At 54.3% G+C, this 24,284-nt stretch overlaps 1 protein-coding gene across 7 annotated transcripts in view; it reads right to left on the bottom strand.

Annotated features, from left to right (window-relative positions):
* PALD1 (phosphatase domain containing paladin 1) overlaps positions 1-24,284 on the bottom strand; it is a 99,471-nt gene that overhangs the window by 13,607 nt on the left and 61,580 nt on the right. For all 7 annotated transcript variants that reach the window (XM_074382352.1, XM_039478399.2, XM_010339295.3 and 4 more), the window contains 16 exons: positions 23,221-23,323; positions 22,459-22,638; positions 21,099-21,263; positions 19,786-19,946; positions 19,502-19,577; positions 18,089-18,240; positions 17,638-17,737; positions 17,320-17,424; positions 14,431-14,526; positions 13,930-14,058; positions 13,331-13,447; positions 13,092-13,247; positions 12,584-12,766; positions 10,432-10,572; positions 10,097-10,168; positions 5,060-5,200 (listed from right to left, as the gene is read on the bottom strand). In XM_074382352.1, the coding sequence (XP_074238453.1) occupies positions 5,060-5,200; positions 10,097-10,168; positions 10,432-10,572; positions 12,584-12,766; positions 13,092-13,247; positions 13,331-13,447; positions 13,930-14,058; positions 14,431-14,526; positions 17,320-17,424; positions 17,638-17,737; positions 18,089-18,240; positions 19,502-19,577; positions 19,786-19,946; positions 21,099-21,263; positions 22,459-22,638; positions 23,221-23,323 (2,077 nt within the window). The remainder of the gene's footprint in view (positions 1-5,059; positions 5,201-10,096; positions 10,169-10,431; positions 10,573-12,583; positions 12,767-13,091; positions 13,248-13,330; positions 13,448-13,929; positions 14,059-14,430; positions 14,527-17,319; positions 17,425-17,637; positions 17,738-18,088; positions 18,241-19,501; positions 19,578-19,785; positions 19,947-21,098; positions 21,264-22,458; positions 22,639-23,220; positions 23,324-24,284) is intronic.

Here is a 24,284-nt window from a genome sequence, read left to right as displayed (position 1 = left end):
AGCCTTACAGAAATAATCCACATAAGTGGAAGAGCCACATGCACTACAAGGTCCACATCACCCTCATCCCAGAGGACGACAGGAGAGAATGTGAAGGGCCACGGGTGCCATATACAGAACAGCGTGGGAAACGGTACTTCCACTCACCGCGAGGTATGTGAATGTGGAATGCGATGATATCAGGGTTCCTTGGCAAACACGACAAAATGCCCATGAGTCAGAGCTATTGCTTAATTTTCCCTCTCTCTGCCCTACGAGAACGTCAGCTGTATGCACCTTTCATCACCAGCCCCCCCCAGTGCCCACACGGGGCCCAGCACTGAGGTGGCACATGCTGGCTGGGCACATGTTGAAATGCACAAACACAGCCTAGGTGAGCAGTGAGAGACATCTTGTGGGCCTGCTGCAGTCACAGCTCTGAGGGAGGCTGCATGCAAGTGCATAAAGCCCAGAAAGAAAAGGCCAAAAGTAAAATCGCTGAGTTGGCAAGATTTTGGGAGATTCTTTGCTCTCCCTGGATCATCTAAGCATTTGGTACTGTCCTTATTCCTGCTGTGCAACCTCAGGGCACAGATGAAGATTCATGCACATTCTGAGCCCTCCTCTCTGATCCCCAACAGGAAATTGACCTCCAAATCCTTCCACTGTTCCCCACAGAGGGCCCTGGAATAGCTTTATTGCTGAAGAAGCACAAATGCCAAATCACAGGAGCTGTGTTCTTAACTGCTTATTATTAAAGTGTAAGTTGACTGCTGAAGCTGGCAGGGGGCCAGGAAAAGGAAATTCACCATCTGGGGGCTCTGGGGAGTGAGGGGCAGGAAGCCAAAAAGACACGTGCTGCTGAATTTCAGGATCCCAAGTGGACTCTTGGGAGGAAAACTTCAGATGGGCCAAATGTGGACCAGACCTGGAACATTCCCGGGTAAATTGAGCCGACGGAAGGCATAAAGCCCTGCCCAAGCCTGAGCTCATCCAGAGCTCTGGGGGAATCTGACCAGGCTGATGGCAGTCCCTGAATGCACAGCACCCCACCTGCTCTGAGCAGAGAACCACAGACCTGCTGGAGGCCACCTGGGAACTTCTGGTTTGAAACCAGAGGGTGGACGTTTAAATAAACAGCCAATACCGCAGGTGAGACCCGGCTGCCAATTTCCAGGAGTCACCATTAGAGGATGGGGTGGTAGCGGCCGCTGCTGCCTTTCTAGAGCCTCTGCAACCTCCCCACAGCCCACTAGGGCAACATGGATGAGATCCCTGGGTCAAGGACAGCATGGTCCGGGGAGGAACGTGGACTGGGAGTGAAGACTCTCATCCCCACTCAGCCACCAACTCATGGTGATTAACCTGAAAAGGTTAAACACAGAATTACCATATGATCTGGCGATTCCACTCCTAAGTATATAACCGAGAGAAAGGAAAACGTATGTTCACACAAAAACTTGTTCATGAATGTTCACAGCAACATTATTCATAATAGCCAAAAAGTTCTACAACAACCCAAATGTTCATCAGCTGAGGAATGGACAGACATCAAGGGGATATGTCTATACAGCAGAATGTTATTCAGCCATAAAAATGAATAATGCATGCTCCAACATGCATAAACCTTCAAACATGACGCTAAGTTAAAGAAGGCAGACACAAAGGACCACAGAGTGTATGATTCCATTTACATGAAATGGCCAGACCAAGCAAATCCATAGAGACAGAAAGATTGGCAGCTGCCAGAGGCTGGGGGAGGGGAAGCAATTGCTAGCAGGTATGAGGTTTCTTTTTAGGGTGATGAAAAATGTTCTAAACTTGATGTGGTGCTGGATGCACAACTCTGTAAATGTACTGACAACCACGGATGCATGCACCACAAATAAGCGAATTGCATGGCACACGTATGTCAATAAAGCTGTTGTAATGGGGTTTGTGGGGGGGGTGGCAGGTCCCCCAGTGTGGTCCCCACCAGCATCAGTATCATCTAGGAGCGTGTTAGACCTCCAGACTTACGGAATCAGAAGCTCCAGAGGGGGCCCCAGCAGTCTGTATTTCAGCAAGTCCACCAGGTGGTTCTGAAGCCCACTAGAGCAGGGGGCCACTGCTTACAGTATGTGGCTCTCAGCTGTGGCTGTGCATTGGAATCACCTGGGAGCCTTCAAAAACAAGACCCGTGCCCTGGCCAAGACACCCCCACCAACTAAATCAGACTCTCTAGGGATACAGCTCAGGCACAGCATGGTTTAAGGCTCTCAGACTGATCTCTCAGACGTGCGGGATGAGAGCTTCTGAACCAGAGTGTGTGTGTCTCGGCCCTCTGAGCTTCAGTGCCTCTAAGAATTTGACCAGGTGGCTCACTGGCGCCACCTAGTGTCCATACCGGGGAATGACTCTACATCTTGCCTCTGGACTCTCCAAAGGGCCCCGGGGGTGGGCTCAGGGATCCCCATCCTCCCACCGCAGAGGTCACCACCAACCTGGCCTTTAGAATGGGGCTCGGTGACCTGGTGGGAGCAGGTGAGAATCCTCGGCTGGCTCTACTTCCTCCCTCCTCGTTAAAAAACACTCCACATCCAGAAGGCAGTCAGAGTGACCACCTCTAACAGCCCCAGCAGCCTTCCTTCTCCAATGCCAACAGAGTAAAGCAATCACCTTCAACAGCCCCAACCACCTTTCCCTCTCCAATGTCCAAGGAGGAACGCCAACTTGTCCATACCAACTCACCTCCAACAGCTTCCATGTCGTGAGAAGTGGGCACCAAACCAACTGTGCTGCCTCTAAACTCGTTTTGCACCTTCAGGCCCTTGGCCTTTGCCATGCAGCCCCTCCCCCTGACGCGGCTTCCTGGGCTCTCTCTGAGGGCACTGCTCCCAGCCAGCTCTGGGGAAGCCCTCTCTCCCAGTGGCTCAGGCCCTGTCACGCTTCCTGCTCCACCCTCTGGGTGCCTCGCAATGGACATCCGGGGCTGCGCAGCTCAGAGGAAGGGGGGCCTATCAGCTTCGGGAGTCAGGGAGGTAGGGAGCTCTCTAACAGAGCCTGGCCAGCATGGGGTGGAGGGTTTAAGGTGCTCTGAAGCAGGCATCCTTTTCCAGCTATTGGGCCTCCAGCTCAGATGGAACTGGAAACTTCATTTCTCAGCCCTCTCAGCGTACTCTGAAAGTGGAAGGAGGTCAGCTTCTTAGTTAATCACTGCCAGGTGACCGCAGTGAGTGGGACCCAAAGGTAACTCAGAAGGAGATTCAGGATCCAATCTAACTGTGGCCCTGAAGAAAACAGATCTTCCTAAACCAGCAAAGTCCATCTTCTGAAACTCCTTAACCACCTTCCCCTCCCCCCATTTAACAGCTTTTTATTTATTTTATTTTTTGTTTTTTTGAGACAGTCTCTCCATTACCCAGGCTGGAGTGCAGTGGCGTGACCACAGCTCACTGCAGCCTCAATCTCCTAGGCTCAAGCAGTCCTTCTACCTCAGCCTCCCAAGTAGCTGGGACCACAAGCCACCACCATGCCCAGATTATTTTTTTATTTATTTTTTTTTTTGGTAGAGACGGGGTCTTGCTATGTTGCCCAGGTAGGTCTCAAACTTCTAACCTCAAGTGATCCTCCTTCCTGGGTTTCCCAAAGTGCTGGGATTATAGTATGAGCCACTGCACCTGGCCTAGCAGCCTCTTAATCTCTCCACACTCTCCTCCCAATTGACCTCTGATCTTGGACCCAGATTGACGCCAGATGACTTGCTCTGCCTTCTAGCCAGGTATCCTCCCTGAGCCCCAATCAGGGCCTGATCCATGACCCTGAGCAAAAGCTGGGCCCAATCAGTCATTTCCCCAACTCGTGCATAGCTACAGCTGAGCATAGGGCTGGGCTTGGGGCAGGCCTCTCTGCAGGGGCCACAGGCAAGAGCTGTTTCTGAGAATTGCTGGCCAGCAGTAGGGAACACATGGCTGGACCATACAGCCCCCTCTCAGTACCAGGGAGTCCTTACCCCCTACCCACTGGCTCCCACTGCTGCCCCTCCCACTGAGCACCTGCCTCTGTCCCAGCAGCCAATCAGATTCACGGGGCCAGAGTGGAACAGAGCTGAGTGCTCCACACTGAGACCCAGGTGGAAAACTCCAGGGCCCACACCAGCCTGTGGTCACGGGACCAGGCCTGCAGGGCCAAGTGCAACAGAACAGGGAGTACTGGGGACCCAGACAGGCTTGAGGGCACATTCTTTCCAGATAGGCTGAACATCCAGATTTTTACATGAAATCCAGACTATCATGAAACTTTTGAGTCTCACTGTCACCCAGGCTGGAATGCAATAGTGCAATCTTGGCTCACTGCAACCTCCGCCTCCCGAGTTCAAGAGATTCTCCTGTCTCAGCCTTTGAGTAGCTGAGATTACAGGCACCCACAACCATGCCTGGCTAAATTTTGTATTTTAATAGAGATAGGGTTTCTCCACGTAGGCCAGGATGGTCTCTAACTCCTGATCCCAGGTGATCTGCCTGCCTCAGCCTCCCAAATTGCTGAGACTATAGGTGTGAGCCATTGCACCTGGCCAAAACCTTATTTTTATAATATAATGAGTTATTTAAAAATAATGTTTACTGAGCAGACCAAAAAATAACCCATCTGGGAGCCAGCCCCAGCCCCAGGTCAGCACAGACACACACATCCTGAGCTGACAGCTGCCATGCTCGTTGTGAAACAGCCACCCCAAGACCCTGAGGGTCCCCACCCACCCACCACCTGACTCCTGTCCAGGACCCAGAAACAAGAGTGTGAACGCCTGCACCACAAGGGTCCTGGGTGTTCACTCCACATCCTTGACTGGTCCCAGGGCTGCAGCAGTGGCTGAATGCTTTGAACATGGCCCCTGCACACATCCCCCTACCACTCTAGAATCTGGTGCTTTGGGACTGAGGGTGTGGCCATTTCATGGATCACTTTCACTTCCAGAGGTGGAAAAGTGACCAAGAGCCAGGGAGGGGCCCATAGGACCCCTAGCAACCCCAAAGCCATATCAGCCACTCTCTGGGCTGTGCACACCTGGAAGGGTAGCTGGGTGGAGGGGGGAGGCGCTCACCTGGCGGTAGGTGCAGATGATGATTTCCCGCAGGTGGTAGTGCATGGGCGTCATGGTCTCACTAACTGTGTCCAGCGCCGCATCCACCTCTTTCTTCACGCGGTGCCCGTCAGGCAGCAGCTGCACCACCTTCATTACTACCTGGGGACAAAGAAGGCAGATGAGCAGACAGGAAGCTGGCAGGGTTGGGTGAGAGCCCACAGCCCCAGCACCAGGCTTGCACCTTTGCCAAGGGCCACATCAGGCCTAAGGCCCAGGCACTGACCACAGAGCCCTGCCTGCCCCTCAGTTCTCAGACTGAGGGAGGACAGGGGGATTCTGGACATCGAGGCCAGGTTCCCTCAATGCTTTGCTTTTTCCTCCACAATTGGGACTTATTGGTTGTGTTGAGGATTAGTATGCAGACATTGCAATTTGTACTGAAACTCTTAAAAAACCATAGATTGCGATTCCTTTTTAGTTATTCCATTGACTTTTTTATCCCCCCCCCCACCCCAGAGACAGTCTCACTCTATCATCCAGGCAGGAGTGCAGTGGCGGCATGATCAGGGTTACTGAAGCTTCAACTTCCTGGACTCAGGTGATCCTCCCACCTCAGCCTCCCAAGTAGCTGGGACTGCAGGCCTGTGCCATCACGCCGGGCTAATTTTTTGCACTTTTAGTAGAAATGGGGTTTTGCCATGTTGCCCTGGCTAATCTTTAACTCGTGGGCTCAAGCACTCTACCCCCTTGGCCTCCAAAAGTGCTGGGAACTTATTCTGTTAACTTTCCAGCTTAAAATTTGGAGGCAAATTGTTCCTTAAGAGGATGTTAAGTACCAGTATCTTCAAGTGTTGATAAGCTGTGGCATAAGCCCACCAATCCACAACTTAATATCCTGCACACGACACATTCAGATTTTCAACATCAGAGCACATCAACAAAGCAGGAAAACCCGACTGTCAAGGCCAAAGACATCACAGAGTGCACACAGTTCTCACAGGAGAGACGCGATCAAGAAGTGGTTTTCATTAGGAAATAATTCTACTAAAAAACATGGGAAGAGAAATCATTTAAGATATTCAAGATATTAAATGCACGACTGTGACTCCAAATTGCCATTTCGTACGCTTTGTATTCTACTACACAAAAACCACCCCCAGTGCACCCACACAATGTTAAGCTGACCTAAGGTGCTGTTTTCATTTTGTTTTGTTTTTGTTTGAGAGGGAGAGTCGCCCTGCCACCCAGGCTGGAGTGCAATGGCACCCTTGCACTCAGCACAGAAGCTGGGACCTACAAGGCCCCCTACACCACCTGGCCCCAGCCTACCTCTCCAGCCTCACCCATAAGCCCTCCCACCACCCACTCCCAACACCCTGCAAGGTTCCCGCAGAGCCCTGTCCCATGGGCTGAGCCCCATCCCGTGGTCAACAGCCACCTGCTCATCTGCTTCCACTTTCACATCTGCTCCCCACTAAATGAGGGGCTTTCTGCCAGCACCTGGAGTGGTGCCTGGCACCTGCAACAGCTGCCCGGTGAATGAATGAACACTTAACTGGCCCTCTTCTCTCTCTGGATGCTGCTTAAGAATAGGAAGGGGGCTTTCCTCAACTCTTGCGTTTCTCAGAGTCTTGGCCCGGGGCTGGGCACCCCAGCAGGCATGGAGTTGCAGCCAAGTGGGAGGAGAAAAAGGAACAGTCTGGAAGGAACTAGTGGCAGATCTGGTGCAGGCTGTGCCCAGGGGAGCAGGAGGGAGCTGCCCAGTCCTCACCCCCAATATCAGGCTCTGGGCAGGTCCCCAGGAGGGTGTAGGGAATTGTGTCCCCTGGGGGCTGCCTCAAACAGAGGGCTACAGCTTTTCACAGGAAACCCAACTCCTGGCCTCTGCTGCAGCTATTCCTCTCCTGAAGTCCACATCTCGATGGCTGTCAGTTCCACAAAGCCAGAAACCCAGAAACTCGAGGTCATCCTGGGTGCCCTCCTCACCCCACATCCAGGAGCCCACAAGACCTACCAATGAGGACTGGGCTTCTCCTGCTCACCCCGCACCCCTCCTCACTCAGCTCCTGCCTCCCTCCACTCCCCAATCCACACAACTGCCTGCTAGGGCCCCCAAACTGAGAAACTGATCACAACCTCCTCTGCCTCCCTGCTGGCCTCACATCAAGGTCAATCACATAGTGCAACCCTCCAGGGTCTTCAGAGTCTGGGCCCCCACCCTTCAGTCCTACCTGCTTCCCTTCTGACAAATCACAGCCTTACACAGTTCCTGCCCTTCCCAGAATCCCTCCTGTGCACACTTGACCCCTGTGCACACTCCCCTCATCACCATGCATACCCACTCATGTTTCCCAAAGGCACTCAAATGCTGGTTCCTCCAGGAAGCCCTCTCGGGCTCCCTCAGCTGCACCCTTGGCCCTTAGAACCAGTGTCTGCTCTGGGCCTCTTCATACTCTATTGTATATTCCCTTCTCCCCAACGGACTGTAGGACCAATACATGCTGAACTAATTGCAAAGGAAGCTGGTCTAGATGATCTGGGGGTCAGTGAGAATGGGGTATACAGAGGTATCTTCAGGTCACATGAGGTAACTCTGGAACACAGACTCTGAGGTCCACCGCCTGGCTCATACCCCAGCCCCAACTCTCTGATGTGGCCCTAGGGTAATAAACTTGTCTCCCCAGGACTCATTTTCTCATCCACGAACTGGGGGCAGTAAAAGCACCTACCTCCTGGGGGCTGAGAAAGGGGACAGAGGGAGTACACACAGCTCCCAGCACAGGGCCTAGTGTGAGGAAGGAGAGGCCTGACCATCACATTCAAAGGACTGATGCAAAGACTAAATTCAGCTGGAAAATAAACCCTCATATACATAGTTAAGTGGCTTTCAACAAGGGTGCCAAGACCCTTCAATGGGGAAAGACAGACTCTTGAACAAATGGTGCTGGAAAAACAGACACCTACATGTAAAGGAATGAATTTAGATAACCCTTACCTCACACCATATACAAAAACTAATGCAAAATGGATCAAAGAGCTAAACCTAAGAGTTAATACTATAAAAGTCTTAGGATAAAACACAGGGGAGAAGCTTCATGATATTGGACTTGGCAATGATTTATTGGATATAGCACCAAGAGCATAGGCAACAAAAGAAAAAACAGACAAACTGGACTTCATCTAAATTAAAAACTTTTGTGTATCAAATAACAATATCAACAGAGTAAAAAGTCATCCCACAGAATAGGAAAACATATTTACATCTCACCTCTCAGTGATGAGTTTCCAGAATATATAAAGAACCAAAACTCAACAACAAAACAATCCACTTCAAAAATAGGCAAAAGACTTGAACAGATTTCTCCAAAGAAGATACACGAGTGACCAATTAACACATAAAAAGATACTGAACATCACAAATCATTAGAGAAATGCAAATCAAAGCCACAAGATACTTCATACCCAGCAGGATGGCTATTAAAAAAAAAACTGGGTGGCACAGTGGCTCACACCTGTAATCCCAGCACTTTGGAGGCCAAGGTGGATGGATCACCTGAGGTCAGGAGTTCGAGAACAGCCTGGCCAACATGGTGAAACCCTGTCTTTTAAAAAACACACACACACACAGAAATCGAGTGTTGGCATAGATGTGAAAATACCAGAGCCTTTGTGCACTACTGGTGGGAATGTAAAATGGTGCATACCCTGTGAAAAACAGCATGGTAGTTTCTCAAAAAAGTAAATGGAATTACCATAGGACCCAGCAATTCCATTTCTGGGCGTATGCCCAAAAGAACTGAAAGCAGAGACTCAGCTATCTGCACAATGCACTTCATGGCAGCATTTTTCATAACAGCCAAGAGCTGGAAGGAAACAGTGTCCCTTGATGGAGGAATGGAGAAACAAAATGTGGTCTATCCACACAACGGGATATTATTCAGCCTTTAAAAGGAAGGAAGTTCTGACACATGCTACAATGCGGGGAACCTTGAGAACATTATACTCAGTGAAATAAACCACTCATAAAACACAAATACTGTACAATTCCACTCACATAAGATTCCCGAGTAGTCACATCCATTGAGACAGAAAGTAGAACAGTGGTTACTAGGGCTGCTGGGAGGGAGGATGAGGAATTACTACTGAACGAGAGGGCAGAGTTTCTGTTTGGCAAGATGAAGGAGTTAGATGGGTGGCGGCAATGGTTGCACATGAATATCCTTAATGCCACCGAACTGTACATTTTTAAATGGTTGAAATGCTACATTTTATGTTATGCGCATTTTACCACAAAAAGAAAAGGAAAAAGGAAAGAATCAGAGAATCAGCCAGAAGAAGGAAGAGAGAAGGCACTGCATATGCAAAGGCCCACAGGCTGCAAGAGCGTGGCAAGTGTGAGGTGCTGCATGGCCGCCAGGGGCTCGGGACTGTGGCAAGGGCAGGGGAGGGCCAAGTGTCGAAGGTGGCCAGTGAGGCAGGAGCCAACCGTGCTGCTGACCGTGGGTCAGCCATGGGCCAACTCTGAGGGATGCTCCCATGACTCTCGGGATGCCCGAGAAGATGGCCTGTGGCATGTGGCAGGTGCACAATACATGGGTGACTGAATCGGGAATGCTCGTGGCTCCAGTGCCCTGATCTGAAGTAGGGGAACAGGCAGGGCAGAGTGGGCTGGGGACGTGTACAAGGTCACCAACCACAGCCGGGTTGAAGGTGCCGGGAGGCTGTTATCAACACTACCCAGACAAGATGGTGGCCAGTGACCTCCCCAAGGCACACAGCAGCCCAGCGGCAAGGGCAGGCAGGGAGAAGTCCAGTCCACATCTCCATGGCCGGCCACCTGCCAGGACCCCAGAGTGGAGCTGCCCCATGCCTTGCTGGGTTCATCTATAAAACGGGAACAAGGAAGCACTGATATGACGAGGTGGCAGAGGTGACAGCACTGGGAAGTGCTTTGAGGACCCCTAGACCTTCGAGCAAGAGTCCCCCTCCCCCTCCCCCTCCCCCTGCCCCTCCTCCCATCCCAAGGTGCCCCAAGGACCCGCAGGGCATGCTCACCTGAAACTCGCCCTTAGTGAACTTGGCATCAGGCACACTCACGAGCTCCTCGTCACCCACCTCGGGGAAGCCCTGAGGGAGGACAGCTGCTGAGACAGATGCCCCCTCCAATGCCAGGAGCCCCTTGCCACAGAGGAGTGGGGGGAGGTGGCTGCCCAAGACTGATGGGAGGGGCTGTCCAAGGCTGATGGGAGGGGCTCTGGGACCACACCAGACTGTCTCTGCCCCTCACACCCTCCTGTGGAGCCAATGTCCCTGGGGCCTGAGTGTCCACCCCTGACCTTGGGCAAATCTCTAATCTCACTGAGAGGTTTGCCCAAGTACGCCACACGTACTTGGATGTGCCAGAAGACCAAGACAGCCACCACCATCGCGGTCGTGGTCCGGCCCTGGCCACTGAGGCAGCTGAACACGAAGCCAGTGCCTGGGTCCTTGGAGAGGGCGGCCCGCAGAGCCTCCAGCAGCCGGTCAAAGTCCTGGGCAGGGAGAGCAAGGTCAGTGTGTGCCTCCTGGAGGCGCAGACCCCTACGGGGCCCCCCTCCACATAGCAGCCCCAGCCACTGTCCTCCAGCCAGTAACTGTCAGGCTCACAAGCTTAGACACACAAACAAACCTCACCAGGGTGCACGAGACCACATGCATGTGAACAGCTGCACCTGTGCAGCCGTAAAAACCCTCACCAGGACAAGACGTGTGAGCCAACACAGCACGCACCTGGGGCTCAAGGTGCCCACCCTCCACCAGGCAGGGCATGCACCTGTGTTCCACCCCTGTGTGCTGTGCCCCTGGGGCTGCACATGGACCGCTGGCCCTGCCACCCACCTGAGCTGAACCCAGCCCTGCTCCCACCGTGAGAGCAGGGGCCTGACCTCAGAGGAGTCCTGCACGGCCACCAGGGGGCAGCAGACCGCAGGCAGTGAGAGCCGCAGAGAGAAGAACCAGGAGGAGCTCGGGCAGGAAACAGCCCATCGCCAGGATCACACAGCACACAGCAACCCACCCACAACACAGGCACCACGCACACGGTGGCCCACCTACGACACACGCCAGATACACGCACCACACGGAGACCCACGTCCCATAAACGCACACACTGTATAGATACCCACAGTCACAGACCTACAGATGCCACACACAAGCATTCCTAACCACCCCTCCCCAAACCCCAGCATGCACCACAGCATGCCCCTAAAGATGGTCCTCCACACACAGCCCCCAACACTCACAAGGGAGACATCACAAACTCCATAAAAAGACATGCACACACACACACACACTCCACACGCCACATACACTCCATACACAGTCCCCCAACTGAGACACGCACACCACAGACACTATGGACATGCTCGCCCTCAACACACACATACCTTACAACACATACACATACACACCTAGCAACACATACACACACCTAACAACACATACACACACACACCTAACACATACACACACATACCTAACAACACATACACACACACACATAGAATACACACACACCCTATAACACACACACCTATAACATGCACACACACCTATAACAGAATACACACACACACCTTATAACACACACACCTATAACACACACACACCTGTAACAACACATATGCACACACACCTGTAACAGAACATACACACACCCCTCTGTAACACACATCTATAACACACACACACCTATAACACAATACGTATACACCCCCACAACACATGATAAACACATACACACACACACATACACCTTACGACACATATGCACACACTCCTATAACAGAATACACATACACACCTATAACACACACAACCCTACAACAAATAAACACACCTTACAACACATACACACACACCTGTAACAATACAAACACATCCCTATAACACACACACCCCTACAACAAAAAACATACACTTCTACAACACATAATAAACACATGTACACACACAACACATATGCACACACACCTGTAACAGAATATACACACACACCTATAACAGCACAATATACACACACCCCTACCACACATAATAAACCCACATACACACACCTTCACACACACCTGTAACAGAATATACACACACACCTATAACACACACACCTATAACAACACAATATACACACACTCCACCACACATAATAAACACATGTACACACACCTTCACACACACCTGTAACAGAATATACACACACACCTATAATAACACAATATACACACAGTAACAGAATACATACACACACCTTGAACACACACACCTATAACAACACAATACACACACATACACCGCTACAACACACAATAAAGCCATGTACACACACACAAAGCTTGAAAGCGATGTGAATAAACCACTTGGGCCAAATCGAAAAACCCGGTGAGACCACCCCCGGGCCACATAGAGAAGGTGAGGGGGTTTCACCCTCCCGGAGCCCAGGCCAGAAGGGAGGCAGGGAGGCCTCCCATCGCTCCGCAGCGGCCTCAGCCTGAGCAGCACCCTCACCTCCTCACGGGGGGCACAGAAGTCCGGCACAGGGATTCGGTGGTAGGTGAGGCCAGGGCAGGCCCTGCGGTGCTGGCTGAAGACCTCCTGCGTGGTGAGGCAGGTCTGGAACCTGTGGGTCGGGGGGCCCTCCTTGCCTGGCGGAGCCTCACTCAGATGGGCCTTCAGCTGGACCTCCAGGGTCTGCAGGTCAGGAGGGAGGACACAGGCCACTGGGACAGGCTCCAGGCTAGCCCCGAAAGGCCAGAGCCTGCCATGGCCCAGCCCGGTCCTGGCTTCCAGTCCCATCCCTGACCCCCCAAGCCTCAGGGGTCACAACCACCCCTGAGCCAGGAAGGTGACCAGAGCACTTTAGTGGGAGTCCTGAGTCAGCCACGCCCTGACACTGCTCCTCCTGGGGCCTCAGATTCTCCACCTGTAGGCGGGAGCGTGGGGCCTCTGAAGACCCTCCCAGGCCACTCCCCAAGAGCCTCCGAGGTGGGGGTGCCTAGAAGGCAGGGGTCCTCACCTCCAGCTGGTCAGGTGCCATGGGGGGCCCAGGCTGCCGCAGGCTGTGCGTGTGCCCGTCACATTCCAGCACCGCCTCCTCCCGCAAGCTCACCCAGATGACCCTCTGCAGCTTCCTCTTGGCATCCGTCAGGTAGGCCAGGATGCTCCCCAGGGCCTGGGCACGGGAAGCCTGGTACTGAGCGCTCAGCCCTCCCTCCCTCACCCCACTGGGGAACCCAGGCCCCGAGGAGGGATCACCTTGGTGCTGGGCTGGGCCATGCCATAGATGGGCATGCGGGGTACCCGCCGGAAGTTGGCCACATCCATCTCTCTGACAGTGCTGAGCGCATCCGGGGAGACAAGATCGTCCTTCCTCTGTGGGGAGAGCAGCGAGCCTGGGACCCACAGCAGCCACCGCAGCCACAGGGAGGGAGGGTCAGGACCCAGCCTGCGGCAGGTGGGGTCAGGGGTGGAACCCAAGCTTCACCGTGTACAAAGCACTCCTCCACTCCTGGAGCTTCCTCCCAACCCTGGCAAGAAGGGCAATGGCGCCCTCTCTCCAGACAAGGAAGCTGAAGCTCAAAGACAAGAAGCTGGAGGCAGGATCCTAGAACCCTGCCCAGAGCTCTTGGGTTTGACACTGAGGAGAAGGTACCAGAGCAAAGGCCAGAGCTGCAGATGCCTCCTGGGGCCTGAGCGTGACCCCATTCTGCTCACAAGAGGAACTCAATACCCACAGCCTCTCTTCTTGACCTCCTGCAAGGCCAATGCTTCCCCCAACCCCACGGCATCCAGTGTTTAGGAGCCAGGGCCACTCCACAGCCACGCCCACTTCCCCAACTGCCAGTCATACTCACCAGGGAGCCCTCAGCGATGAGGTCCCTCGGAGCCACAGGGCCTGCTAAGCTCAGCGTCATGGGCAGGCGGTACAGCTCAGGGTGGGCACACAGCCAGCGGCTGAAACTGAGGGCAAAGGCCAGCAGGTACTGCAGCCCGAGGCAGAGAAACGGCGAGCTCAGGGGCACGGGGCCATCCTGAACCCTCCCTGCCCATACCATGGCAGGGGAAGCCCCAAGAGATATCCAACATGGCTGGGGCAGGGACAAGGGAGTGGGTGAGAGGAGACCTGGACATCTGGTGTCCTGGCTCAGGGACAGAGCTGAGGGCCGGGGGAGAGAGGTGGGGCCTCTCTGCCCCGCTGCTCAGGGGCGACTCCTGAATCTGGGTCTCTCCTGGCTTCCCTTCCCTCCCTGGTTCCTTGGAGGGGACCTCCCTCCACAGCAAGCCAGTCACCATGGTGGGGAGGCTGGGAGAGGCCCAGGAGGAGGGGACATGGGTCTGCTCCTCCCAGGCCCCACCTGCTCATGAAGGTAGTAGTTAAACAGGATCAGGTAGAGGTATCGCTCCAGGCTCCACAGTGCCCTCTGCCGGATGCTGTGTTGGCTGCCGCTTCCCTGAGAAGAGGGCCCAGGAGGGGGGACAGGGTGTTATCAACGGGCTCCTCAGGCTTGTCCCTGTCCCTGTCCCCGTCCCTGCAAGGGCAGGAGTTTAGCCTTGGAACTCTCCAGAGGACAGCCTTCCCCACCCCTCATGAAACAGTTCTGGCAGGCTAGAAGCTCTTCTAAGCATCTCACCCTATCCCAGTTGCTTGCTTAATCTGTGGTGTTGGGGGCGGTGTGCGTGGTCACACCAGGCACTGTGGTTCTGGGTGCAGGGCTGGTCTCCCCAAGCAGGTTCCCAGCCCCGAGACAGGCAGGGGCTCCAGCGACACCCAGCAGGTCAGGGCTGTGAACCGGGTTGGGCGAGACGCCTCACGCCTGTGGTCCCAGCGCTTTGGGAGGATGAGGCAGCCAGATCACTTTGGCCCAGGAGTTCAAAACAAGCTGGGCAACATGGAGAAACCCCATCTCTTCAAAAAATACAAAAATTAGCCAGGCACAGTAGCGCACGCCCGTAGTCACAGCTACTCATGAGGCTGACGTGGGAGAATCGCTTGCAGCTGGGAGGCTGAGACTCCAGTGAGTGGCGATCTCACTGCTGCCCTCCAGCTCAGATGACAAAGCGAGACCCTGTCTCAAAAAACAAATGGAAAAACAAAAAGAACTGGAGCCTCTCCACAGGAGAATACAAATACAAAGACCCTCACGGCAGTGCTCGGGGGTGGGGGGGGCATCCTAATTATTCCCAATTAATAGGGGAAACGGAGGATCAGAGAAATGAGGTGACTTCCTTAAAGTCACACAGCTGACAGCAAACAGAGCTAGTTTCCCCAAGTCTCCTGACCCCAACCCAGCTTCCTCTGCATGGAGGGTTGTCCAAGAGAACTCCAAGGGCCCCTCTCTCAACCCTCGGATCTCCAGGTGCTCCTGCTGGGTCAGTACCTAGAGGCCCTAAAGAAAAGTCCCGCCTTTTGGTGAAATTTAATCCCATCTTTGGGAATCTCCACCAGGGGTCAGCAAACTTTTTCCATAAAGAGCCAGACGGTAACTATTCTAGCCTTCCAGACTTCAGGGTCCCTGCTGCAGCGACTGAACTCTGCCATCCTAGCAGAGAGCAGCCAGCACAGAAGAGAATGGCAAGACTGTGTTCCAGTAACACATTTACAAAAACGGGGCAGGCTGGATTTGGCCTAAGAGCAGTAGTTTGCTGACGCCTAATCTAGACTAAGCAGAGAAAGAATCCTAAATATACAACAGCCTTCATTTTCATGATGTTGCTGGACAAAGAAGTATTTACCCCGGTGGGGAACTGGAAGCGACTCGGTTGTCCAAGAAGAGAGGGACTGTTGAGTAATTGAGTAAATCACAGCAGGGGTGACATTCCAGGGACTCTGTGTCAGGCTTTAAGTACCATATGGGGGTTTTGGGGTTTTTTGGTTTTTGTTGTTTTCATTTTTTTTTTTTTTTTTTTTTGCTTTTGGGGTTTGTTTTTGTTTTTGAGACAGGGTCTTGCTCTGTTGCTCAGTCTACAGTTCAGTGGTGCAATCATAGCCCACTGCAGCCTCGAATTCCTGGGCTCAAGGGATCCTCCTGCCTCAGCCTCCCTGGTAGCTGGCACTACGAGTGGCACCACACCTAGCTAATTTCTGTATTTTTTGTGGAGACGGGATTTCGCCATGTTGGCCAGGCTGGTCTCGAACTCCTGACCTCAAGTGATCCACCCGCCTTGGCCTCCCAAATTGCTGGGATTACAGGTGTGAGCCACCACGCCTGGCCTTTTAAAAATATTTTTAAAAAGAATAAGGCCCAGTGCTTTGCAAGGCCAAGCAGGAGGATTGCTTGAGGCCATACGGTGAAGACCAGCCTGGGCAACATAGTAAGACGCCATCTGTAAAAAATAATTTTTAAAATTTTAGCCAGGTATGGTGACATGCACCTGCAGTCCCAGGTACTCAGGAGGCCGAGGTGGAGGAATCCCTCGAGCCTAGGAGTTCGAGGTTGCAGTGAGCTATGACTGCACCACTGTACTACAGCCTGGACAACACGGCCAGACCCTACTGAAGGAGGAGGAGGAGGAGGAGGAGGAGGAGGAAGGAAGGAGGAGGAGGAGGAGGAAGGAAGGAGGAGGAGGAGGAGGAGGAGGAGGAAGGAAGGAGGAGGAGGAAGGAAGGAGGAGGAGGAAGGAAGAAGAAAAAGAAGGAAGAGGAGGATGAGGAAGAGAAAGGAGGAAAAGGAGAAGGAAGAGGAGGGAGGAGGAGGAAGGAGGAGGAAGGAGGAGGAAGGAGGAGGAGGGAGGAGGAGGGAGGAGGAGAAGAAAGAAGGAAAAAAAGAAGCCGCCTCTGTGGCTGTAGATTCTTCCCATGCGCTGTATGGTGTAAACACTATCAAGCCCACCTCCTTTCCCAGGGCATGGGGACAGGGTCTGCTGAGACAGCCTAGAGCCCAGAAGTCTTCCAGAAGCAGCCGGCTGGATGAAACCCCAGTCTTCCCAAAGAAACACCAGGAGTTTTACTAGCGGGAGGCCATGAGTGGCCTGGGGAGTATCTGAGTCTGCGGTCCCAGCCAGCAGCCCCTTCCTCCGTCCTGTTTATTCTGCAGCTGAAGGGATCTGGTCAGGGAAAGTAAACTTCCCCTCTTCCTTGTCCTTCCTGCGGGCCCAGCGCCCCATCGCCCTTTCCTCTGAAAACTGCTCTTTTCATGGGAGAAGCAGCAGCCAGAAAAAGTCAGTCTGAAAGAAACCAGTCAACATGCCTCAAGAAACCAGGCTGCGGGGCTCACAGAGAAGCAGGGGTGCCTTCAGTGCCTCACCTGGGCCGGGCGCTCCAGTCTGATACCTTCGAACTTCTTCTGGTTTTCCAAGACCACTTCTTTCAGGTCATGCAATTCTGCACAGGCAGTGATGGCTCTGTCCACCTGGTGCCAGGGACCAGGGAAAGGAAGAGGGAGGTGGCGGGGAGGGGAGCAGGGTCAAGGAAGATGGCAGGAGAGCAGAGAAAAGAGAGGGAAAGACAAAGATTGGCAGAGAGGTGGGGGAGGGTATCGGGGAGGAAGAGAGCCCGGACCAGTGAGAGGAGTGACCTTCCCCTCCACCACCCGTACCGCACCCCCTTGCCATACCTCACTCACCTCCTCCACCATTCTTCTTCCCTGGGGCACCATTCGGAGAAAGCTCTGGATCAGCTGGAATTGCCCCAAGGGCAGGGGCTTGGCCTGCATGGGGGCAGCCCTGTCCAGACAGGGGTCAGTACATCAGCAGGGCTCTTCCAAAGGTCTCACATGGCCACCTGCCTGCCGTCTCCACTCACATGGCCACTGGGGACACCAGACTATAGGCTCCTTCTGAATCACGTTGTGGGAAGCAGGGGACATTTCCTCAATTAGGGAAACTGAGGCCCAGAAAGGTCAGGTGACTTTCTCCAGGTTTCACAGAAAGTCTTGTGGCAAACTAGGAAACGAACCCCAATGCCAAATTTCCAGCTTTGGCTGTGGGCTCCTAAACATGACCCCACATTGTGGGGCAGCCTGTCCCTTCCTCGGCCCCACAGCCCTTCAGGACGCTGGGCCCCTGGCCACTCACTCTGGCTGTGAGGTGGTCCCACTGTGGTGAAGCAGGATGAGTGTGCCCAGGACCATGCCCAGGTTGGTCCTGCCCACGCCCGTCTGGCAGCTGAAGATGAGGGCTGGGGGAGGCCCATGAACATCGCAGAGCCTCAGCAGGCTGGGGGTCTCCTGGGAAAGACCATGACGATCAGGCCCCAGTGAGACCAGGAAATCCTGGGCTCAGGCCTGAGCAGGGGAAAGGCAGGACACCGGCCCCCCCCACCCTACCCTACGCTCTGCAGCAAAGTGGGTTCTGATAGGTGGCTTGGCCTCTTCTGCCAAAGCCACAGCCTGATCAGCTCCGCCTGCTCCCTCCCCGGGCCTTGAAAGAGCTCAAAGAACTGGAAGGGAGAGCGACTCAGAGGGCACCCGGCCAGCATTGACACCTCCTGCGAGATGCTGGTGAAATAAGATAAAGTCCTGAAAGGGGCTAGGCAGAAACTCCACCAGGACTCAGGAAATGTCAGCTGAAGAGTCTGTGGGGCAAGAGTCGTTTAGCTCCACTGAAGAAATGAGGAACTAGGCCAGGCGCGGTGGCTCACGCCTGTAATCCCAGCACTTTGGGAGGCCGAGGCGGGTGGATCACGAGGTCAAGAGATCGAGACCATCCTGGTCAACGTGGTGAAACCCCGTCTCTACTAAAAATACAAAAAAATTAGCTGGGCATGGTGGCGCGTGCCTGTAATCCCAGCTACTCAGGAGGCTGAGGCAGGATAACTGTCTGAACCCAGGAGGCGGAGGTTGCAGTGAGCCGAGATCGCGCCATTGCACTCCAGCCTGGGTAACAAGAGCGAAACTCCGTCTCAAAAAAAAACACACACACACACACACACACACACACAAAAATTAGCTGGGCATGGTGGCACGTGCCTGTAATCCCAGCTACTCAGGAGGCTGAGGCAGGAGAATTGCCTGAACCCAGGAGGCGGAGGTTGCGGTGAGCCGAGATCATGCCATTGCACTCCAGCCTGGGTAACAAGAGCGAAACTCCGTCTCAAAAAAAAAAAAAAAAAAAAAGAAATGAGGAACTAAGGTCTAGAGAGGTGAAGCAATTAGTCCAGGACCACACAGCGAGTTGGCAGCCCGGTGGCCAGCAGCTAGGCCAGAGGCCAGTGATGGGCTCTGTCATAAGAGAATGCACAAACACACACCTACACACAGATACACAGACACACACACACACAGAGTTACACAGAGACACACAGACATGTACACACACTCCCTAGAGACACACAGGACACTGACATACACAGACATACACACGTCTACCCTGACATGCTCGCACACACAACACAGAACGAGGCCCTCCTCTGAGGAGGGCCTGCCCTGAGCACCTTCGTGGGGGCGACTCTCAAGACTCCTCCCCCACACCCGCCCGTGCCCCACTTACCCGGAGAACACTGACAAAGGCGTCCAGCTGGGCCTCCAGGGGGGCCCCTTGCTCGGGCAGGGGCAGGCGGTGGTACCTGCCAGGTGAGGGAGGGCAGCCCATTAGACAGCTGCCCACTCTGGGAATCCCCCTCATCCCCATTCCTGGGCACTGTTTGGAAAAGGCCCCCACTCTGGGAGACATGGGTGTGGGGGACTCCGCCCAACCTGCGGTCAGTGAAACTGAGGCCGCAGCTGGAGAGCAGGACCCAGAGCACCCATGGCCAGCACGTGGCCCCATGGTACCTGTAGGTGGGCTGCAGGAAGAGGGGCCGCCTGTACACCTCCTCCGTCACGAGCACGTCGTCCTCGCTACGGATGGCCACGGCGTGGGGCTCTCCCCTTGGGTCCTCGGTGTTGTGGTATACATGGTATTTGTTCTCACTCAGCTGGGCAAAGTCATGGATCTAGAAGGAGGTGTGGGGGTCAGATGGCATGGACTGAACCTCAGGTCCCTCCCTGAGTGTCCTGGCTGAGCTCTGGAGTGACCAGGCTATGCAGAGGCCACAAGCAGGCTTCTGCCCTCCATGAAGGAATTACATGGCCAGAGGTGCTCTCTATGCCCTTCCTGGGAGTCCTGAAGGAATTGGGATGCCCACACAGGGGCCAGGTAGGAGGGTTCTGCCCGGTGGGTGCAGGAATTCTGAAGCCATCAGTGCCAGAATGGGGGAGGCATAGTTGGCTGGGAGCTGGAGTTGAGGGAAGCAGAGCACAGAGGAGGCCTGGAGGGGGTGGGAGAGGGAGAGAGTGGGGTGCCAGGCCTCAGTTCCCGCCATGAAGCTTCCGAGGGCACCGGGACCCCACACTCTATTCACAGACCTCAGTGGTGCATCAGCTGCCTCAGGGGCCTCCACAAGCCTCCCTTCGTATTATGGAAAACAAGGACAGAGGATCCTGAAATAGGCCCACAGACCCACCAACGGAACTGACTCAGAGCCTTGTGGCTCTTGAAGAGCTGAACTGTGGTCTCGGCGCTTCTAGTCTAGCACTCTTTCCACTCTACCAGACCCCTTTCCTTGTTCTTTTTTTTAGACAGAGTTTCACTCTGCTTCCCAGGCTGGAGTGCAGTGGTGCGATCTCAGCTCACTGCAACCTCCGCCTTCTAGGTTCAAGCAATCCTCCTGCCTCGGCCTCCTGAGTAGCTGGGACTACAGGCGTGCACCACCACGCTCAACTAAATTTTTTGTATTTTTAGTAGAGACAGGGTTTCACCATGTTGGCCAGGCTGGTCTTAAACTCCTGACCTCAGGTGATCCACCCACCTCAGCCTCCTAAAGTGCTGGAATTAGAGGCGTGAGCCAGCAGACCCCTTTCTAAATAAGGATGCTGAGCATCAAGGAGAAAAGCAGGGTGGGAAAGAGGCAGAGGCGAAGACAGCTGGAATAGAAAGTCCTTCCTCTGGGTGCCCATGAGCCAGGCTTGCAGCCAGCCACTCACCCAAGCAGGGCACAATGGTGAGGGAGCTTGGGCCAGTAAGAGCAGGTGGCCTGGCCCCAGAAACAGCATCTGCAAAGCGGGGCTGTGGGCTGGGGTCGCACACACACTGCACTGGTCCTCACCTCTTTCCGGATGGCCAGCTCCAGGCTCTCCGCTCGGACCCCGGGTCCAAGGCCATGGAGGTTCTCATGAAGGTTCTGCTTGTCTCGAGGCGTGTAGGACACAAAGTCCTCATCTGCACGCAGGAACAGCACAGGCTCCTCCCGCACACAGAAGATGACGCACTCCTGCCAGGAGCCCGAGGGGGAAGGAAGCCATCACCACGGTCCCACACAGACACCTGCACCTCTGTCCCACCTCAGGGCCCCTGCCCAAGCTGCACCCCACGCCATCTCTGCAACCTGAATCCTACCCAAGAAGAAAAGCTCAGTCCAAATGCCACCTCCTCGTGACCCTCCTGGTCAGCAGGACCCCACCTTCCTGTCAGGGCCAAGAGTCCTTTATCTGAACCTCTTGGCATTAATTCCTGCTTCGTATTATCAATGAATGCATCTTTTCCCCCTTGATGGACCACAGGTTCCTCATAGGCAAAATCATGTCCTGCTCATTTTCAGGTACTCACGAGTCCTAGCACGGTGTCCTGGATAAATCAGGTGCTTGATGAACATCAGCTGAAGAAATGAATGCCCCATGACCATGCAATCATTCATTCAGCGAGCACCATACAGGCAGAGGGAAATGTGTGGGCAGATGGTGCCCTCGAGGAATTTATCATCAAGATGAGAAGACGGAACCTGTGCATGGCCCACACCCCCACCCCATCCTGTGTCACTCAAAGCCTTTCCACCTTAATCCCGGGGTCCATTCAGATGTGGATGCACCTAAGAAACCTACAATCGCAGCAGACCCTCAGCTTGTGTCCTAGAGACATGCAAAATCCTGCCTTGACACCAGCAGGTAAGAACAGTCCTTGAGAGCAGGCACTTGGGAGTTCAGCTGCCTGGGTTTGGGTGTTGGAGTTCCACTCATGAGCTGTGTGAACCTGAGCAAGTCACTTAGCCTCTCTGGGCCTGTTTCTCCTCTTCTGTAAAATGGGAGCCGAACTGCCACTCCATCACAGGGCTAACATCAGGACTTAAGTGTTAGCTGTGATCACCATTCAACAAGCTGTCATATTATGAGCTGGCTTCTCCTGTCACCCAATCACGCCCCTTGCTTCCCCTGAGGCTCCCAAATAGGGTCTATGAAGGCTTCTGATCTTGTGCCCCACTGTCCACTCAGTACGTACAATCAACATTCTCCAGAATTTCCCAACCAGGCCAACCGCAGTGACCATCCTGGCAGGAGGGTCTGGTCCAGGCCACCACCCTACCTCCCCAGCATGCAGCAGGACCCTCCAGCACCTCTAAAGCTGCCTCTCCAAGGTGCCCCTCTCCCTGGCTTTGGGGGCCTGGCTTCTACCTTGGGAAGTGGCATGCTTACCCTGTGTCCGTCCTTCTGGAGCTTCTGGAGGACCCGTCTGAACCCTGAGAGGCTGGGCTGTCCCATGCCGAACACAGTGAGCCCACCCTGCACCTGTCGGAAGTTGGGGGCCCCACAGCTTCCCGCGGTGCCCAGCACGTCCATCTTCTCAGTGACATCCCGCACCAGGAAGTAGCGGCCCTGGCAGGGGAGAGCCACGGGGGGCGGGGGGGGGGGTCACTCAGATGGCTCAGAGGTGTCTTCTGCAGACAGGGCTCTGTCCCAGGCTCCAGGGGACAGGGAGGTGGGAAATAGGAGCAAGAAGAACATGGTCCTGCCCTCAGCCTGCCTGAAGTTCACGGAAAAAAACAGACCAAACATATAACTCTCTGTGATCTGGGGAAGGGTGTCATAAAGTGCAGGGAAAGGAAAGACAACTCCTTCGGAGGGGGCATCAGAGAGGGCTTCACGTGGGAGGTGACATCTGAGCCAGGCCTGGAGGAAACAGCAGGGAGAGGTTCTCCATGGCCAAGCTGGCTCTAGGGTAGGAGCACCTCTGGAGGGAGCACACGGGGAAGGGGCTTGAGTAGGAGGGCAGAACTGGGGCACCAGGAATCAACAAGAGGACCACGGTGCTAGCCCCGTCCTAGGGCCCTGCCAGTTCTGAAGATGGGCAAATAGATGGGGAAAGTAGGGAGGAGCCAGAGGGAGGAGAGGGCAGGAACCCACAAGAATGGGGACAGGAGGTGGCAGGCGGGCTGGCAGGGCAAGGCCTGAGCTCACCTGCACCAGGTAGTGCTCAGGGGTGGCGTCCGAGAGCCGGCCCAGCGTGTAATGAGCCTTGAGCAGCTCATCATGGATCTGGAACTCCTCCTTACAGTTGTACCTGTGGGGGGCAGAAGAGAAACTGAGTCAAGCAACCTCCATGGTCAAGGTCTGTTCCACGCTCACAGAGCCCACAGCAGAGAAGCCCCTGTGACTATGATTTGTGGCAGAGACTGCCCATTGTCCCTCAATATCCACTCTTCCCTTCTTCCTCGACAAGAGAGCCCTACCCAGGGCTGTGACTGAGGACTGAGCCACCCAGTTGCAGACTATATTTCCCAGCCTCCCTTGCAACTCATTGTGGTCATGTGATTAAGTTCTGGCCAATGAGATGTGAGGAAATGTGATAGGCGTGCACAAATTCCAGGCCATTCCCAAAGAGGAGAGGTGCCTTCTGTTTTGTCTTCTCTCCTTCTTTCCGGCTAAAATCCATAAGTGATGGCAGAGGTAGAACATCTCAGATCACAAGATGGAAGCCACATGTTGATGATATTGCAGCAATGAGGGAGAAGGGAGGGGCCTGGGTGATCATGCAGCAGCCATCCCAGCCCGGACGCCCTCTTGGACTTGCATGTGAGATGAGCTTCTGTCCTGAGGAAGGCATCCTATCTGGGTTACTTTGTGACAGTGGCCTAGCCTGTACCCTGAAGAAGACACCATCACTGGATGGTCTCTCCATCAGATTGTGTCGGAGGGACAATCCCCACACCACCAACTCTACACACAGCTAGGTGGTTTAGAATACAGGCTTTGGGGGCCGGGCGCGGTGGCTCAAGCCTGTAATCCCAGCACTTTGGGAGGCCGAGGCGGGCGGATCACGAGGTCGAGAGATCGAGACCATCCTGGTCAACATGGTGAAACCCCGTCTCTACTAAAAATACAAAAAAATAGCTGGGCACGGTGGCACGTGCCTGTAATCCCAGCTACTCAGGAGGCTGAGGCAGGAGAATTGCCTGAACCCAGGAGGTGGAGGTTGCGGTGAGCCGAGATTGCGCCATTGCACTCCAGCCTGGGTAACAAGA

Source organism: Saimiri boliviensis, chromosome 12 (assembly GCF_048565385.1).
Source record: "Saimiri boliviensis isolate mSaiBol1 chromosome 12, mSaiBol1.pri, whole genome shotgun sequence".
NCBI lineage: Eukaryota > Metazoa > Chordata > Mammalia > Primates > Cebidae > Saimiri > Saimiri boliviensis.
Note: the sequence above shows the minus strand (reverse complement) of the source record. Positions and strands in the feature narration are given on the sequence as shown.